The sequence below is a fragment of the Natator depressus genome, chromosome 21 (assembly GCF_965152275.1).
Source record: "Natator depressus isolate rNatDep1 chromosome 21, rNatDep2.hap1, whole genome shotgun sequence".
Classification (NCBI taxonomy): domain Eukaryota; kingdom Metazoa; phylum Chordata; order Testudines; family Cheloniidae; genus Natator; species Natator depressus.
Genome location: NC_134254.1, coordinates 16,608,173 through 16,625,745, shown reverse-complemented (window position 1 = coordinate 16,625,745; position 17,573 = coordinate 16,608,173). Strand labels below are relative to the sequence as shown.

Here is a 17,573-nt window from a genome sequence, read left to right as displayed (position 1 = left end):
CATTTACTGAGTGCCCAGCCACCAGCCCATGTCTGTCTCAGCTATGTCTATCCTGGAATTCGCTCCCCCAGCCTAAGGGCCCCCCATCCAGGCCCCCAATTCTCCTGCCCCAGAAAGCTGATCCCCTCCCACCAGCCCCTTCCCACCTGCCTCCCTCTCCTCCCAGACGGGACATTCCTGGGTTGAGCCACCCACACACACCCCACGCCCCGGAGCAGGCAGCTGTTAGCTCAGCAAACACGGGGCCCTGGGTGCCCGGCGCTGAAGGGCTCTTGGGCTGGAGTGCGGATGCCTCGGATACCTGGGGTGGGGGCTGACAAACCCTCCTAGGCACAGGGGCCTTTTCACACTCCGCACCAAGTGGCCTCCCTGGGCCTGGGATAGCAGGCCTGCGGTTCGGGAGTGAGGGGCACCGGCAGAGCTGGGGGTCGGGAGTGAGGGGCACCGGCAGGGCTGGGGGGAGCCCAGGGCTGGGCTGGCAGGGGCTGCGGGTCGGGAGTGAGGGGCACTGGCAGAGCTGGGGGGGCAGGGCTGGGCTGGCAGGAGGCTGCAGGTCGGGAGTGAGGGGCACCGGCAGGGCTGGGGGGTGGAGGGAGCCCAGGGCAGGGGCTGTGGGTCGGGAGTGAGGGGCACCGGCAGGGCTGGGGGGGCAGGCAGGGCCGGGCTGGCAGGGGGCTGCAGGTCAGGAGTGAGGGGCACCGGCAGGGCTGGGGGGGCAGGGCCGGGCTGGCAGGGGCTGTGGGTCGGGAGTGAGGGGCACCGGCAGGGCTGGGGGGTGGGGGGATCCCAGGGCTGGGCTGGCAGGGGCTGCGGGTCGGGAGTGAGGGGCACCGGCAGGGCTGGGGGGTGGGGGGATCCCAGGGCTGGGCTGGCAGGGGCTGCGGGTCGGGAGTGAGGGGCACCGGCAGGGCTGGGGGGGTGGGGGGAGCCCAGGGCTGGGCTGGCAGGGGCTGCGGGTCGGGAGTGAGGGGCACCGGCAGGGCTGGGGGGTGCGGGGAGCCCAGGGCTGGGCTGGCAGGGGTTGTGGGTCGGGAGTGAGGGGCACCGGCAGGGCTGGGGGGTGGGGGGATCCCAGGGCTGGGCTGGCAGGGGTTGTGGGTCGGGAGTGAGGGGCACCGGCAGGGCTGGGGGGTGGGGGGATCCCAGGGCTGGGCTGGCAGGGGTTGTGGGTCGGGAGTGAGGGGCACCGGCAGGGCTGGGGGGCGGGGGGCGCTGGCTCTCGCAGACCCTCCTGGGATATGCACAGGGTTTCCCAGCTCCATTCATTGTTTGACAAAGGACAACAGCTGCCATGGCAACTGCCAGCACATCTCCCCTGCGCCCACAGGCAGGGCCCCGGGCTCGGCAGGGCCCCGGCTGGGGACTCCTCCTCCCTCCGCTGCTGGGGCTGAGGGCAGGACTGGCACCAGGCAGTGCGCCATCTCCCCCTGCTCCATGGGGGCGCCATGCTAGGGTCCTTCCCCCCATCAGGCAGGGGAGCAGGGCCTGGCAAGGACAGCCCTGGCTGAGGGGCTCTCGGAGCCGTGGGGGCATAGCCCAGCCTCCCCTTCCTAGTCCCAACCCCAGGGCAGAGCTAGCTGGTTCAGGGCCCAGGCCCGGGACTCAGCCCGTAACCCGGCTCCTCCCTGGGCAGCCCCCGCTCAGTGGCCCAGGCAGAGGCCCCCACTGTGGTCACTGGTTTCTGTGCAGACACTGGCCTGCGCTGAGCCCCAGCGAGCTCGTTACACGCAGGGCCCAGCGAACAGAGCACAGACGGTACCAGCCTGCCCTGGAGCGGGACCAGCAGCCCAAAGACAGAAGGTTCTGCTGGGCCAAGGCTGGGCCTGGCTGGACAGTGGGGTGATGCCACGTCCCTGCGCCCTTCATCTTCTCCCGCTGGGTCTGACGCCAGGGCCGTGTCCCGGAGCACAGGCCCTGGCCCAGTGACCCAGCCCTGCGTTGGCTTCCTGGGAATCCCTCCAGCGCAGTCCCCAGCAGCCCAGCCTGGCGGCTCCAGTGCCAGGCAGGGCCCAGCCATTTGCTGGGTCTGCGCAGCCTCACAGAGCTTCCCCCTCGGCCACAGTGACACCAGGCGTCCGCTCGGCTGCCCAGCACACGTGGGTTCAGTGGACAGCTGGGCTGAGTCCGCAGGGGTTTGGAACAGCCCGATCCCACCGAGAGACAAGGGCCGGGCGCACACAAGGGTCCCCCTAACTCCCTGCCCCCCAGCCCTGCCCGTGCCCCTCACTCCCGACCCGCAGCCCCTGCTAGCCCAGCCCTGCCGGTGCCCCTCACTCCCAACCCGCAGCCCCTGCTAGCCCAGTCCTGCCCCCCCCAGCTCTGCCGGTGCCCCTCACTCCCGACCCGCAGCCCCTGCTAGCCCAGCCCTGGGCCCCCCCAGCTCTGCTGCTACGCTGTCTCCCTCACTGCTGGGGCCAGGACAAGAAGCATGGGTGTAAATTGCAGCGAGGCCGGTTTAGGCTGGGGTGGAGGAAAACACCCTGCCAGGGCAGTCTCACCCAGGGAGGCTGTGGGATCCCCGTCATGGGGGGCTGAGCCCAGGCTGGACAAAGGCCTGCCAGGGTGGTGGAGGTTTCCTTGGCCCTGCCTCAGCGCAGGCTGCTGGGCTCGGTGACCCCCACGGTCCCTCCAGTCCCAGCTCTGTGATCCGCCGGCCGTTTGGGGAACACGCACAAACCCAACGTCGCTCCACATGCCAGCCCAGCGGGATTGGAACCCAAGTGTCCAGGTCCAGTGCTCAAGCCCCCTAACCTCCCAGCTCAGCCATCTAACCTGCCCCATGGGGGCCCTGCCAGCCCCCTATGGCCCAGCAACTGGTGCTGCCAGCCCCCACCGCCAAGCAGCTGCCAGCCCCAGCCCCTCTGAGACACGGCGGGCAGACGAGGCGAGGGAGTGGGAGCGCGCCCCACTGCTCTCGGCCCCCCACATGCCCAGCCCCTGTCCAGCGGCCCGTGGCTCTGGCTGGCCACGCTGGGTTGCCATGGAGGCAGCAGGAAAGGGCCAGCTATGCAGGGGAGGCTTTTGTTCCTCGCACTCGGTTCTCTTCTCTCTGACTCACGAGACAAACGCCCCCTTCCCCAGACGCTCAGACTGGGGGGAGGCAGCTGGGGGAGGGGGAGGCTGAAGGGGTGGCAAGGGACTGGGGGGCCCACGGGGAGCTGGGAAAGGGGCTCTGGGGTGAGCGGGGGAAGGTGACAGATGGGGAGCTGAAGTGGGGGCAGGGGCTGAGGGTGGGGAGCTGGGGGAGGTGCTGTGGGGCTGGCAGGGCAGGAAGGCTGGAGGGGGAGGGGAGGGGGAGCTGCCCCATTCTCTAGTCCCTGGCTCATTCTTCCGCTTTCCAACCCGGTGCCCCGAGCCCCTTTGTGCCTGGCTGCCCCCACCCCGCCCTCACCCGCCCCACCTTTGTGCCTCTGTGCTGGAGAAAAAGCCCCCCCCCCGGTGCCCTCCCCCATCTCTGGAGGGGTCACAGGGACGTGGCTGCAGCCAGATCCTCTGGCACCAGACTGGGGGTGGGGGGGGGGCTGAGTGATGGGGGTTCCCATGTGGATAACCATGGAGACAATGGCCCCATGGTGATGCTCCCAGCAGGCACCCACCGGGCGGGGGCCACCTGGGTCATCAGCCCCCTCCACGTCTGTCCTTCCCATGCGGCCTTAGGCCCTGCCAGCCCCACACTAGCCCCAGACACATGGCGGGGGGGCAGATTCACTGACTCCAGCTCTGGCTGGTTACATCCCAAGGACATCCCCCACAGACTCTTCTGCCAGCCCCCCACTCCGTGACCCTCCCCTCAGACATGCTGGGTCCCACCCTGGCCTACCCCACACGGTACCATGAGAGTCTCTGAGGGGCTGGGGTCCCCCGGCAGAAGGGGGGTACCTTGCTGGACTCAGACCGGGCCATTGCCGGGCACAGCGCCGGGCTGGGCAGGCCCAGCTCAGGACTTGGCTGCACCAGCGCTGGAGGGGTTAAAGAAGAGAGCCCCCTGCAGCCAAGGCCCTGAACCCTCCCACTCCAGACCCCAGAGGTGTAACCCCCCTCCCAGCCCCAGGTGCCCTCTGCGAGCAGGGGGGCAGCAGAGCCCCGGGATGGCATCAAGGGCACCCCCGGCCCATGCAGCTGACAGCTAACGCACAGTCGCAGGCCTGGCCAGGCGGGGGGGACATTAACAGCACGGTTGAGTTACGGGGGGGGGAGGAGGGTGTCTCAGATCCCCCACCCACCCCCTGCTCTGCCCCACACAGCCCACTGGCGAGATTGGCTCCGCCAGTGCCGCCCCTGCCCCCCAGAGCCAGAGGGGCAGGAACCATTAACGAGCCAGGAGGAACCCTGCCTGCGCCCCGCACAGCACAGACCCCCCCACAGCGCAAACCCCCCACAGTGCCCCCCGCAGCACAGACCCCCCACAGCATCCTGCCTGTGCCCCCCACAGCACAGCCCCCCACAGCGCAAACCCCCCACAGTGCCCCACACAGCACAGGACCCCCCCACAGCGCAAACCCCCCTCAGTGCCCCACACAGCACAGACCCCCCCACAGCATCCTGCCTGTGCCCCCCACAGCGTAGACCCCCCCCAGTACCCCACACAGCACAGCATCCCCCACAGCGCCCTGCCTGTGCCCTACACAGCGCAGCGCCCCCTGCAGCCCAGCCCAGCACTGTGCAGTGCAGCTGACCCAGCTGCCTGGGGGCAGCTTCCTCCAGGACACCAGGGATCAGCCACTGGCTGGCGCACAGCCCTGACTCTGGGGTGGAGCGGAGGTGTAAATACCTGCGCCTAGGCCAGGCCCTGCGGGCAGGATCTGGGCTGGGACGCAAAGGGTTATTTTGGCTTCCGGGTCTCAGCAAGACACTGGGATGGGCGAGAGCTAGGTGAATGGGGCCAAGCTCAGACACCAGGATACTGGCCCAATATCCCCCTTCCGGCTCCAAAACTCAGCCAAAACCCAAAACTCCACAGCTAACTCCCCCAGAGCTGGTTCCCACCCAGCTCCCTCAGCCAACCCTCACCCCCATGGCCATGCTCCCCATGAACAAAGGGGGCCCCCTCATTCCAGGGGTGCAAGGCAGAGGTAGTTGGGGGCACAGTGAGGGGGACCCCCAGCACCACCCGGGAACGACTTCATGCCCCCCGATCCCACCTGTGCATGGCACCTGCAACCCCCCCTTCGGTTCAGTAGGGTCCATGTGCCCCCCGTGCCCTGCGCTGCTCCCCAGCCCAGGGTCTAACCCTCTCTCTCCCCGTCATGCTGCAGGGAGATGGGGTCTGGATCCTGGGACAAGCTGTCACAGCCAGGACACTCCACAGGACCCAGACCCAGCAGCCGGGAGTGGAAGGTCCGGTCCATTCCCCACCCAGTGCCTGGCTGGCCGGTGCCAGGCGGGGGCGTGGACCTGGGGCTGACGAGGGATACAGCACCAGTGGACCTTATGTTATGAAGGAGCCTGTGATTTCCGGGAGCCGTGGAGAACCCGCAGGGAAATCAAGTCGGTCCATCTGTTCCACATCCTACGGGAGGGCGATGAGCGGCCAGGCCACGCCGGGGGAAGGGGACGCGGCCAGGGGAGCCAGGCTGCGGCTTTGTGACAGCGAAGGCTGGGGGGGGGGCAGGGGCGGCTGGAGGGAGGCAGCAGGAAAGGGTACAATTGTCCCAAATCCCTGGCTCCGGGCCCCTCAGAGCAGCAGCACAAGCCCCTGCCCTGGCCTTTCCTTTGGTTGGGACCATGGTGGCCGGGAGCCAGGGATCAGAGCTGACCCACACACCCAGGTCCCCACAAGGTAGGCCCAGGACCCACTCCCTCTGGGAGAGCTGGCTCCCATCGCTCTTAGTGCCTAGCGCTGAGCCAGCAGCTGAGCATCGCTTCATGGGGGGCTTGTAGCAGCATCCTCAGGCCACTGGTTGGGAAACTGAGGCACAGAGAAGGGCCAGAACCTGCTGACTGCATGAGTCTTATGCTGGTGACTGTTACATTACTGGTGGGGCACTGCATCGCTCCTTCAATGCCAGCCCCCTGCCAGCAGGCTGGCACAGGGCACCCAGACCGGGATCGGGCCCCGACTGCAGAGCCTGTACCCTTGAGGCACCGGTTCAAAGCCAGCTGGGGTCAACAGTGGCTGAATGTTATCGCATCTGTGAGCTGCTTAACCCCCCTTCCCAGGGCGCAGCCCCCGCTGCCACCGGCCCGCCCAGCACCAGCTGCTAGGGTGGCACAGACACAAACCCCGGGCCTGAGAATGGCAGCAGAGGAGCAGAGTTCTCCTGCCAGTGCTATGGGCACAGCAGAGAGAATGGGGGACTGGACACAGGGGGGCAAACAGGCCTCGGTAACCAATTGCCCCCGGGGCAGCCTGGGCCACAGGGGCAGCTGGGCCTGCCCAGGTCCCAGCTGAGCCAGGGGATGGAGGTTAGGGGGAGCATGGGGAGGGGGGGCCCCTTCCATATGGAGGGGCTGCTCAGTAAGGGGCAGGGGGTGCTGCAGGGGGGCCAGCACTCAGCGAATGGCAAAGGCCAGTCAGGGTGGCGCTGCCCTGGGGCGGGGTGGGAAGGGAAGACTTGGAGGCTGTGTGGCTGCCAGAAGGCGCCTGCCAGGCATGGACCAGCCTGGCTCTCTCGGGCACCAGCCAAGCTGGAGGGTCAGGGACGGGCTGGCATGCCGGCCAGCCCCCGACGTACACACACACACAAGGGTGGTGAGCGCTGCCCAGCGCCACGTCCCAGGGCACAGTGGGATTCCCCAGTGTCTGCTCTCTCCAGACACCAGGGAGGCCCTGGGGAAGGTGAGAGCCTGGCCAGCCGAGGGGTCCAGCCAAAATCGGGGGCATTTCAGTGACAGAAAAGCAGCAGCCCAACCATCTCTCCCTTTCCCCAGCTGGAGCATTGTCTGACAAGTCCACTTCCCCGGCCAGACAGCTCCAGCCAGCGCTCACAAGGGCCGGGCAGCGTCTGATCAAAGAGACCAAGCTCAACCGGCCAGAGGCCGGCACACAGCCATCGCCGCACTGCTCGATGCTGTAGCCTGGAGTGCCAGGCCCTCGAGAGTCGCCCCCGCTGCCAGGAGCCGGCTCAGTCTCACCCCAGCCAAGGGCTCCGTGGCTCCAGCGCTGCCGGCCCCAGGGGCTCAGGGAAGGGTGGAGGTCAGTGTAGACGTGCAGGCGGGAAGGGCCTGGCCCCCATGTGCCCACTGACGGGCGCAGGATGAGCAGGACCCAGACAGTGGCAAGACTCGGGTGCCCCCAGCTCAGTGCACAGCACGATCCAAGCAGCACCTGATTGGCAGGTGGCCCAGCGATCCCAGTGCTGTCACCTGGGACCGGGCTCCAGCCCTTCCTTTCCTAGGGGGCAGCCCCCCCACACCCTACCACGCCCTCCGTGGGCTTAGAGACTGGGCCGAGATCAGTGGGTATCACATCTGTCCTGGGCCTCCCCCTTTGGGTCTGCCCAGCCGCTGCCCCACGGTGGAAATTGTGCACTCTGAGGAATTGTGGGGAGAGTTTCCAGGGAAGGACAAGCATGCCAATCCCGCCCCCGCAAGACCCATAACAGGGAGTGGGGCCCCACCCACAATTGCCTCCCCAGCCCCCACCGCTGGCCAGCCCCACACAGACAGCTCCCACGACCCTGTCCAGACCAGGTATCACGGCATGTGCCAGGCACCCAACAAAGCAGGGGATCCCCTCCCTGGTATTGCCAGTGTGCCACCTGCCAGCCACCAGAGCCCTGGGGTGTCTGTCACTCATTGCCCAGCTGCCCATGGCACAAGGACATGACCGACTGTGCGGGTGCCCACACGGCTGCAAGCCTCCCCCCACCCCAGGCCTGGACCCTGGGAGCTCTCAGCCCCTCCCCCTCGGCCCACCCTTCGTGGGCCCAGGCCACAGTCCCTGCCCTGCCCCTTGGCTGGAACGGAAATACTGCCTTTGCACAGGGGCCAGGCTTCCTTACCCCATATGCAGTGCCCTGGGGTCCCCCAAACCACTGCCTCCCAGAGACACGCACATTGCTCCAGCCAGCAGCGGGAACACGACTGCCAAAGCTCTGCTCTTTGCCAAATGCTTGATAAACAGCCAGTAACAGCCTCGTCCCTGACAGGTGGCTTCATCCTTACATCAGCAGTAGGGAAACTGAGACACAGAGCATCAATGGCTGTCAGAAACAGAACCCAGGAGTCCTGACTCCCAGCTCCCCTGCTCTAGCCACCAGAACCCATTCCCATCCCAGAACTGGGAACAGAACCCAGGAGTCCAGACTCCCTGCTCTCCCCTCCCCCAATCCAACCCACTGAACCCCAGGGCCCCAGACCTCGGTGAGCCACGTCACACCCTGCCCCTCACCTCCCGCTGCGCCTGCCCATCCGGCTGGACCCACACGCGTGTTTCCCACTGGAACGTGGGGAGAAAAGATCTCGTCTTTGCAGCCATTTGGTAGGAAGGGACCTCTCTGGGGCGCGGCTCTGGGCTCTGCCTGGGGAGGAGACCTCCCAGGGCATCACAACTCGGGATGATGCTTCTCCCCCCTTCACCCCCCGCACCTCAGCTCCCCTGATCTCCCTGCGAACGGGGCTGGGCTCTGGGGTCCCCTCCAGCCTGACACCCCAGCAAGTCCATCGCCCTCCTCCCAGCTCCTGCAGGCTGCTCCCTGGTGTGGGTGCCCTGGGCACCTGGGGGGCTGGTCCCCTCCCTGCAGGGGAATGGGGTGCCCCTCTGCTCAACCCTGGGTCATACAAGCCTTCACTTCGCCTGGCTCAGGAGAGCTCTTCCCAGCCCCACAGGCTGTGCCCAGGCCACCTTCCCCTGCCAGCCCCACAGTGCAGCCTCATGAAGTGGCTGATGGGGTGGGTTCAGGGGGCAGCGCCAGATGCCGGGGGGATGGGCCTCACCGGGGTGCCGGATGCCCCTGACCTACTTCAGGTCTCTCCAGCGGCTTATGGCAGCAATCCGCTCCTTCCCAGTCAAGGCTCCTGTGCCCCTCGAGGCCCCACCCCCTAAACCATATAGGTCGAGCTGGGCTAATCTCTTGGCTTCTCGACCCACCAATCCCCCGGGCCGCCCCCCAGTACCCCTCTTCCCTCAGCGGCAGCCCTTGCCCAGAGCAGGGCAAGGCAGAGGTGCTCCGTGAGCAGCCCATGGGCAGCCAGGCCTCCGCCTGCAGCCCCACTGGTGAGCAGATGGTTCGAGTGTATTAGCTGCCACCAAGCCCCCGCCACCCCTCAGCCCCCACCCTCTCCGTCACGCCCTGGGCTTTGTGCTGGTGCGGGCGCAGCCGGGCCCCTGGCTTAGGGGGCAGCAGCAGGACAAGTCTGACAGGCGGAGGTGTATCCCCGGGAACACAGGGACAGCTGAAAACTGGTGGGCTATTCCCTGCAGCTTGGAGCTGGCCCAATGTGGGGAGCTGCAGGTCGGGCTGGCGGGGGGCAGCAGTAGCAAGTCCTTCCTCAGCACGCCAGTCACTGGCCCTGCAGCCCTGGCTCTCTCCCCCAGCCCCATGCACCAGGCAGCAGGGTTTGGGGGCTGCTGTCCACCCCACTCCTCCAGGCTGGCCCCAGTGGGCTTCTCTCGTGTGCTGCTGGTGGAGATGGGCCCTTTGCAGGGACCCCAAGGGGGCCGTGGAATCGTAGCTCAATGGGCCAAGGTGTTTTCAGGCTCATCTCCTGGGGAGAAGCTCGGGCCCAGACCCCCAAAGGCAGGTAGACACCTGACTCCCAGTGGGCTCTAGCCCCGGCTCTCCCCCCAGCCCCAATCAACCCCACATCTAATGCACAGACAGGCCCCCAGCCCCTTCCTCAGGCTCGTCCCCAGCTGGGCACCATGACCCGAGCCAGGCTGGTGGTAGGGCTGGGGGGCGGCTCCCTCGCTGTGTCTGCCAGGAGAGAAGCCAGCCCCCGCCACGGCATCCGCCCCTTGGCGGCAGGGCTCGGTGCGTCTCCCGGGGCCAGGAGGTTAAAGCTGCTGCGTGTCTGAGTTATTGACACCTCGCAGCATAGCCCCAGCTGGGACCGCCCTGGCAGGGGGCCCAGCTGCGACTGCTCTAATCACCAGCCCCCACAGCGAGAGCGGCCCGGCCCAGTGCCTACCTGCTCCGATCCCTCCCCCGGCCCAGCAGGTGCACGGCACGGCCCCCCCATAGAGAGGCTAATGGCAGGGCTCAGGCACAGCTGCTCCCCAGCCGCCCCCAGCCTGCAGCTGCCAGCTGGTCCCAGACCTACCCCTTCAGCTGCATTAAGGAGGGGCCCCTCGGTTGCGGGGCTCCAGCAGGGCCCAGCGGCAGGCAGGTCGGGTGGGTGAACACCCCCTGCTGCAGTGAGCAGCTACCCCTCCCCACCCCACGCCAGCTCAGCCGGGCCAGCCAGGCCCTGGGACGCCGAGAGCAGCCCAGGCAGCAGGCAGCACCAACTCTGGGCAGCCCCAATGCAGCTTTGGGCTCTGGCTAGCGCCCGTCCTCACCGCTGGCCCCGCTGGGCTGGGGAGAGGGATCCAGGCTGGTCACATGGCACAGATCATCAGAAATGCAGCTTCAGCAGCTTCCCCCACCCCCGCGGCACGTTTCGTCCCCCGGTGCCGCGTCCTGCCCCGGCTCGTCCCAGCCCGGCACACCCTGCCCTCCACCCCGCACAGCCCCAGCAACACCCTTGGCCAGCTGCGCCCAGCACCTTGCTGCTGCAGCTGCAGGCTCCCCAGCACGGCACCGCGGGGGGGCCACGTGTGCCCTGCCCCCATGCAGACGCAGCTCCGTGGCCCCCAGCAGCAGGCTGGCAGAACAGGGGCCCAAGCGAGACGCCGACAAGCGCCAACTCGTGCAGGGGAAATCCCGAGCCAAGCCGGGAGCAGGAGATGGTGCGCAGGCCCTGCCTCCAAGCCTGTGCAGGGAAGGCCTGGCGAGGTACACACCCCGCCCTGCTTCTCAGGCCCCGTGCCAGCCACTCACATGCTGGGGAAAGGTCCCAGACTTGAGACCTCAGATTCAGCCCTAGCCCATGGGCATGGCCAGCCCCTCCCCCCGACACTTGTCCCCAGGCCCACTCAGATCTTCTCTTCTCCACTGAGACTCCCACACCAGGGGGGCTGGGGGCAGGTGGGGCGGGGTGGCTGAGGCTAGCTGGCAGGGTGGCCCAGTGGCCAGGGGCTAGCTGGCAGGGGAGACACCGGGGTCAGCTCTGGCTCTGTCATAGGCCAAGCGTGTTCTACACCCCCGGCCTCTCTGGCCCAGCCCCCCCACCCGCAATTCCAAGGCAGTCGGGCACCGAAAGCCCGGGGGGGTGGGGGCCCACAGGAAGAGGAGCCGTTCCCAGAGGGTCGGGCCGGTCGCCCTGCGAGGGGCCGGCAGCGCTGCAGACAGACAGCAGGGACGGGCTGCACCACGCCCCCCGGCACCCACCGCGCCCCTCCCCCAGCACCCACCAACCCTCCCCTCCCCCAACACCTGCTGCACCCCTCCCCCGGCGCCCGCTGCCCCTCCCCCAGCACCTGCTGCACCACGCCCCCCGGCACCCACCGCGCTCCTCCCCCAGTGCCCGCTGCCCCTCCCCCAGCACCTGCTGCACCACGCCCCCCGGCACCCACCGCGCCCCTCCCCCGGCGCCCGCTGCCCCTCCCCCAACACCTGCTGCACCACGCCCCCCGGCACCCACCGCGCCCCTCCCCCGGCGCCCGCTGCCCCTCCCCCAGCACCTGCTGCACCACGCCCCCCGGCACCCACCGCGCCCCTCCCCCGGCGCCCGCTGCCCCTCCCCCAACACCTGCTGCACCACGCCCCCCGGCACCCACCGCGCCCCTCCCCCGGCGCCCGCTGCCCCTCCCCCAGCACCTGCTGCACCACGCCCCCCGGCACCCACCACGCCCTGCCCCTCCCCTGACACCCACCACACCCCTCCCCCAGCACCCACCACACCACTACAGCTACATTTAGGGGAGCAGGACGGGGCAAGCTGTCTGGCTAGCTCTAGGGATCGCCCCTTCCGTGGGCACCACCCCCCTGCTTGGTCCCCACCCCAGTACCACAGCCACACACAGCCCTTGTGATTACCCTGAGGGGGCCCAGCCACTTCTGTAGCAGAGCCCTGAGCGATGCAGCCCCACGGCCCCAGCGATGGCCCCACGCCTGCCTCCTGCACCAGAACCCAGAGCCTTGCAGATTCAGGCCCACTCAGATCTTCTCTTCTCCACTGAGACCCTGGAAGCTAGAGGAGGAGGTGGGGCAGCCTCCACCCGCCCCGGCTCTGCTGGCCCCTGGGCTGAGGGTGGCTCGGCCGTGGAAAGGTCATAGCCTCCTGCGCTAGCCCCGGGTGGTTGGTTTTGAGCGTGCAGAGGGGGGTGTCCCTGGCAGGCTGCCACAGCCTCCCTCATTGCCCAACCAGGGGATTCGCACTTTGGTTGGGCCTTAGCCAATTGCAGAGACCAATGAGCAGCTCCCGCCCCACCCCCCATCTCAAGGTGGACTGGAGGCCAGAGGGCCTGGCACAAAGTGGCCACCAGCGCGGAATATCCACTAGCCCCACTACAAGTCTGAGATCAGAGCCACTGGGCAGTTTGCCCCAGACCAGGGCACCTCCGCCGTGGCTCGGAGTCTTTGTGGTGAGGCTGGACGTCTGCATCCAAGAGACGCTGCTCCGGCCAGGACCCCGGCGTGGGCCCTCTGGCCTGCACGACACCGAATGGGTCCTTCCCCCCTTCTCTGGCTGACACCCCGGCCCCTTGAACGTCCAGGACAAAACCCCACTGACCTGAATGTGCCCCTGAGTTTGGCCTAGGCCCCCCCCGCCCGGCCGGAGTCTTACCTGAGACAGACACCCGCATGATGGCCTCCAGGGGCCTGTTGTTGTCCAGCGCCCGGCTCAGACGCAGCTCCCCGGAACTGCGGTTCAGCAGCAGCAGGTGCAGCTCGTTGCCCTGCTCAAAGCTGTAGGCGAGCGTGTCCGAGATGTCGGGGTCGTGGGCTGGGATGCGGCCGATCACCCCGCTGGGGAAGCTGCTGGACTTGTTGGTGATGTAGTTGTTGAAGAGGATCTCAAAGTTTCTCAGCATAGGGGGGTTGTCATTCTGGTCCAACAGGCGGACGTGCACCGTGGCCCGGCTCACCAGCGGGGCCGAGGTGGCCTGGACCACGATGACATACTCTGCCTTGGCCTCGTAATCCAGATCCATCAGCGCCGTCAGCTCCCCGGAGAAGATGTCAAGCTGGAAGACCTCGGGAATGTTGCCCTCCACGATCTGGTACATGACCTGGGCATTGGTGCCCTCGTCCGGGTCGCTGGCCGTGATCCGCGCCACCGCCAGGCCGATGGGGCTGTTCTCTGCCACAAAGACGTCAAACTCGTCCCGCTCAAAGACCGGGGGGTTGTCGTTCACATCCAGGATGGCCACCTGGATGTCGACGGGGGTCCTTGTGGCCGGGACGCCCTTGTCCACAGCGTAGGCTCGTAGCTCGTAGAGAGGGACGTTCTCTCGGTCCAACCGGCGCAACGTCCGCACGATGCCAGAGGTAGATTCAATTATGAAGTCCCCATCCCCATCATCCCCACTTTGGAAGGTGTAGAACACCCTCCCATTGAGCCCCGCGTCCCGGTCAGTGGCGGAGACCTGCAGGACGCTGGTGAAGGCCGGGACGTCCTCGTAGACAGAGCCCTGGTAGGCATCCCGCAGAAATTGGGGCGTGTTGTCATTGACATCGTTGACCAGGATTTCCAAGTAGGTGGTGTCTGATTTCTGCGGAATGCCATTGTCCCGGGCCGTGATGGCCAGTGTGTAGGATACTTGGTCCTCATAGTCCAGCTCCATCTGGGTAGTGACCGCGCCTGTGTCCACGTCGATCTGGAACTGGGGAATACTGTCCTCCATAAAGTAGGTGATACGGGCGTTCTCCCCCGTGTCCTCGTCCGTGGCACTGATGAGCACCACCGTGGTGCCAACCGGCCGGTCCTCATTGATGTTGACAGTGTAGTGGGAGCTCTGGAAGACTGGCCGGTGGGTGTTGGCATCAGTCACATTGACGAACACCTGGGCCGTGTCGAGCCGGGTGCCGTCGGAGGCCGTGACAGTCAGCAGGTATTGCCGCTCCAACTTGTAATCCAGCGGCAGCGCCAGGGTGATGAGGCCGCCCCCACTCTGGCTGGTGATGGAGAAGCGGTTGCGGGTGTTGCCATTGGCTATCTGGTAGGTGATGACGCTGTTGGCGTCCCGGTCAATGGCCGAGACGGTCAGGACACTGGTGCCCATGGCAGCATCCTCGTTCAGCCGCACAGAGTACTCCTTCAGGGTGAACTCGGGGTTGTTGTCATTCACGTCCAGCACAGTGATGCTGACACTGGCCGAGGAAGCCATGGGGGGGCTGCCGTGGTCCCGGGCCTCCACCCCAAAGCTGTAGAAATCCACCGTCTCCCGGTCCAGCTCCGAGGCCACCACGATCCAGCCCGTGCTGTTGCTGATGGCGAAGGGGAACCTGGTGCCAGCCTCCAACAGGGCATACTGCAGCCGAGCATTATCCCCGGAGTCCGCATCGATGGCCTGGATGTGTAGGACCGAGTAGCCGAGGGGCACGTTCTCCAGCACCGTGGACTGGAAGGGGGTGCTGACGAAGATGGGAGCATTGTCGTTGACGTCCAAGACCTGGATGGTCACCAGCCCGGTGATGTTGGACAGAGGGGGCCGCCCCCCGTCCTGGGCCCGGATGCGGAGCGTGTACTCCTTGCTCAGCTCGTAGTCCAGCTGGCTGACCACGTCAATGCTGCCCGTCTGGGCGTCAATGTGGAACTGGCCCCGGGTGTTCCCGCTCATGATGCTGTAGTGCACCAGGGCACTGCTGCCTTTGTCCCGATCCGTGGCCGTCACCCGCAGCACGTGGGAGTTGGTGGCCACGTCCTCAGGCACCTGGGCCACGTAGCGCTTCTCACTGAACTGCGGCGCATTGTCATTGTCGTCCTCCACGGCAATGTGGACAGTGGCTGTGGTGCTGCGGGGCCCTGGGTCCCTGCCCTGGTCGCTGGCCTCCACCAGGAGCTGGTAGGACTCCACAGACTCCCTGTCCACCAGCCCCTTGGTGCGGATGACCCCGGAGCGGGGGTCAATCTCAAAGGCTGCGTTGGCCCCGTCACCATCAAGGAGTCGGTAGAGGATGTTGGCGTTGGCACTGGCGTCCCCGTCGGTGGCCCTGACTGTCAGCACCTCGTACCCGATCTCCAGGTTCTCCCGCACGCTCTCCTTGTACTCCTGCTGCTCGAAGGCAGGGCTGTGGTCATTGGTGTCGCTCACCAGGATGGTGAGCGTGGCCAGGGCCGTGCGCCGGGGGGTGCCATGGTCCACGGCCGTCACCCGGAAGACGTGGGTGCTCTTGGTCTCACGGTCCAGCTCCTCGGCCGTGCTCACGGCCCCGCTCAGGGGGTCGATGGTGAAGAAGCTGTTGGAGCGGCTGTCGAAGAGTGCAGCCATGGAGTAGTGCAGCCGGCCCGCCTCGCCCTCGTCGGGGTCCGTGGCCTGCAGCGAGATCACCGGGGTGCCGGCTGGCCTGTTCTCTGGCACCGACACCTGGTAGGTGGGCGGCTGGAACTGGGGACTGGTGTTGACATTCCGCTTCCTCCGGCTGCTCCCCCGGCCCGGGGCCCCATCCGCGCCCTGGAGCAGCTTCTCCAGCTCCACCTGCTGCCCAGGGGAGCTCAGACCCAGACTCCAGCTGACCAAGACCCTAGCGCCCCTCCCCTGCCTGAGCCCCCCCGCCCCTTCCCCCTTCGCGCACCGCTCGCACAGCAGCCCCAAGCGCACCGGATGCCCCGACCGGAGACACATGGCCCGGACGGGGAGGATCAGCTCCCCCGAGGCCTGGGGGGAGAGGCTCCCCCCGGCGCCCCGCACCCTGCACCGCGGCTGGCAGCCTCCCCAAGCGGCCGCGGGCGGCAGGGGGATGCGGGAGCCGGGCTCCAAGCACAGCGCCCAGCTCCACCTCCTGTCCCCAGGAGCCTGGGGCAGCAGCAGCCGGCTCAGCAGCTCCCTCTCCCCGGCAGCCCCGCAGCCCTGCCCGGCCATGTGCGCCCAGAGGCCGGCTGCACCTGCCGGGCAGAGCCAGAGGGCGCAGCGCGGCGGCGGCCGGGACCGGCCCAGCAGCATCAGCCGCGTCCCGGCCGCGGGCCCCAGCGCGCACGGCCCGCGGTGCCCGGGCGCTGCGCCCTCCAGCCGCGGCACCCCGAGCGCCAGGAGCAGCAGGAGAGCGCGGCTGGGCTGGCAGCAGCAACCGCCCATCGCCCGCTCGCTGGGCTCAGCGGCGGCTCCTACGGCGGCGCTGCCCGGCCCCGGGCCTCATGCCCGGCCGGCTCCCTGCGCTCCCCGGCTCCCTGCGCCCCCCGATCCCCGTGCCCCCCCGGCTCCCCGCCCCCCGGCTCCCCGCGCCCCCCGGCTCCCTGCGCCCCCCCGATCCCCGTGCGCCCCCCCGATCCCCGCCCCCCGGCTCCCTGCGCCCCCCCGATCCCCGTGCGCCCCCCGGCTCCCCGCCCCCCGGCTCCCTGCGCCCCCCCGATCCCCGTGCGCCCCCCGGATCTCACTCCCCGGCTCCCTGCGCCCCCCGATCCCCGTGCGCCCCCCGGCTCCCTGCGCCCCCCGGATCTCGCCCCCCGGCTCCCTGCGCCCCCCCGATCCCCGTGCGCCCCCCGGATCCCTGCGCCCCCGGCTCTAGGAGACCGAGCCGCCCCCGGCCGAGCGCCCTGGCCCAGCTCCGCTCTCCCTGCCCGGCAGCCCCGGTTCTGCGGCGCGGCGGCGGGGGCTTGCGGGAGGCTCATTACCATAGACCTGCTCGGCGCAGCGCGGCGGCCCTTAAAGGAGCCACGGCAGCCTCGCCACCAGCCGGGGGACCCACCCGGGCCCCTGTGAGCAGCCAGAGGCACAGTGCTCTTCCCGGGCGCGGGGCAGGGGCTGGGGCGGCTCCTAGGGCAGCCAGCCTGTCTCCATCAGGCTCATTAGAGTCATCTACCAGGTGAGGGGCAGTGAAGTCTAATGGTCAGAGAAGGGGCCCAGGGAGCCCCAGGACTCCTGGGTTCCTCTCCTAGCCCCCCCTGCTCAGTCATGTCCCCATTGCAGAAGAGGGATAAGAAAGTGTGGGATCCTGGGCTGAGACGGGCCGCCATCCACAGAGACCAGCTGGGCAGAGCACCCTGGTCCGTACACTCCAGCCCTGGTCCATACCAATGTTCCCTCTAATTTTTGACAGGCCGTGTGTGCAAAAAATTTCTTTGGTGCAAATTGTTGTGCGCACAGTGTTTCACCATGTGTGTGAGGTTTAGGATCTGTATGCACACGCACAGCTTAGCGGGAATGGCGGTCCATACGCACCAGCCCTGGTCTGTACACACCAGCTCTCTCCATCTCCTCACACTCTGCATCCACACCAGCCAGGCTCTGTTATGGCCAAGGACTGCTCTGCTCCTGCTAGTTTGACTGAGGGAGGGGGGCTCCAGAGAAGTGGGGTTAGTGTGAACAGACATGGAGTTTGGATTCAGGGAATGCTGACATGCCCACACCCTGTGCACACACGTATACACACACATTCACTGTGCACATGCTGTGTGCAAACTTTGCACTCAACATAGACACCCACACA

At 67.6% G+C, this 17,573-nt stretch overlaps 1 protein-coding gene across 5 annotated transcripts in view; it reads right to left on the bottom strand.

Annotated features, from left to right (window-relative positions):
* The window catches only part of CELSR2 (cadherin EGF LAG seven-pass G-type receptor 2), a 71,879-nt gene extending 55,657 nt beyond the window's left edge, over positions 1-16,222 (bottom strand). For 2 of the 5 annotated variants that reach the window (XM_074936268.1, XM_074936269.1), the window contains exon 1: positions 12,772-15,864. In XM_074936268.1, coding sequence (XP_074792369.1) covers positions 12,772-15,772 — 3,001 coding nt within the window. In that variant the 5' untranslated portion in view covers positions 15,773-15,864. Of the gene's footprint in view, positions 1-12,771 lie in introns of all 5 variants that reach the window. The other 3 variants (XM_074936266.1, XM_074936267.1, XM_074936265.1) reach the window with 2 other exon arrangements.
* Between the last annotated feature and the right edge of the window lie 1,351 nt (positions 16,223-17,573).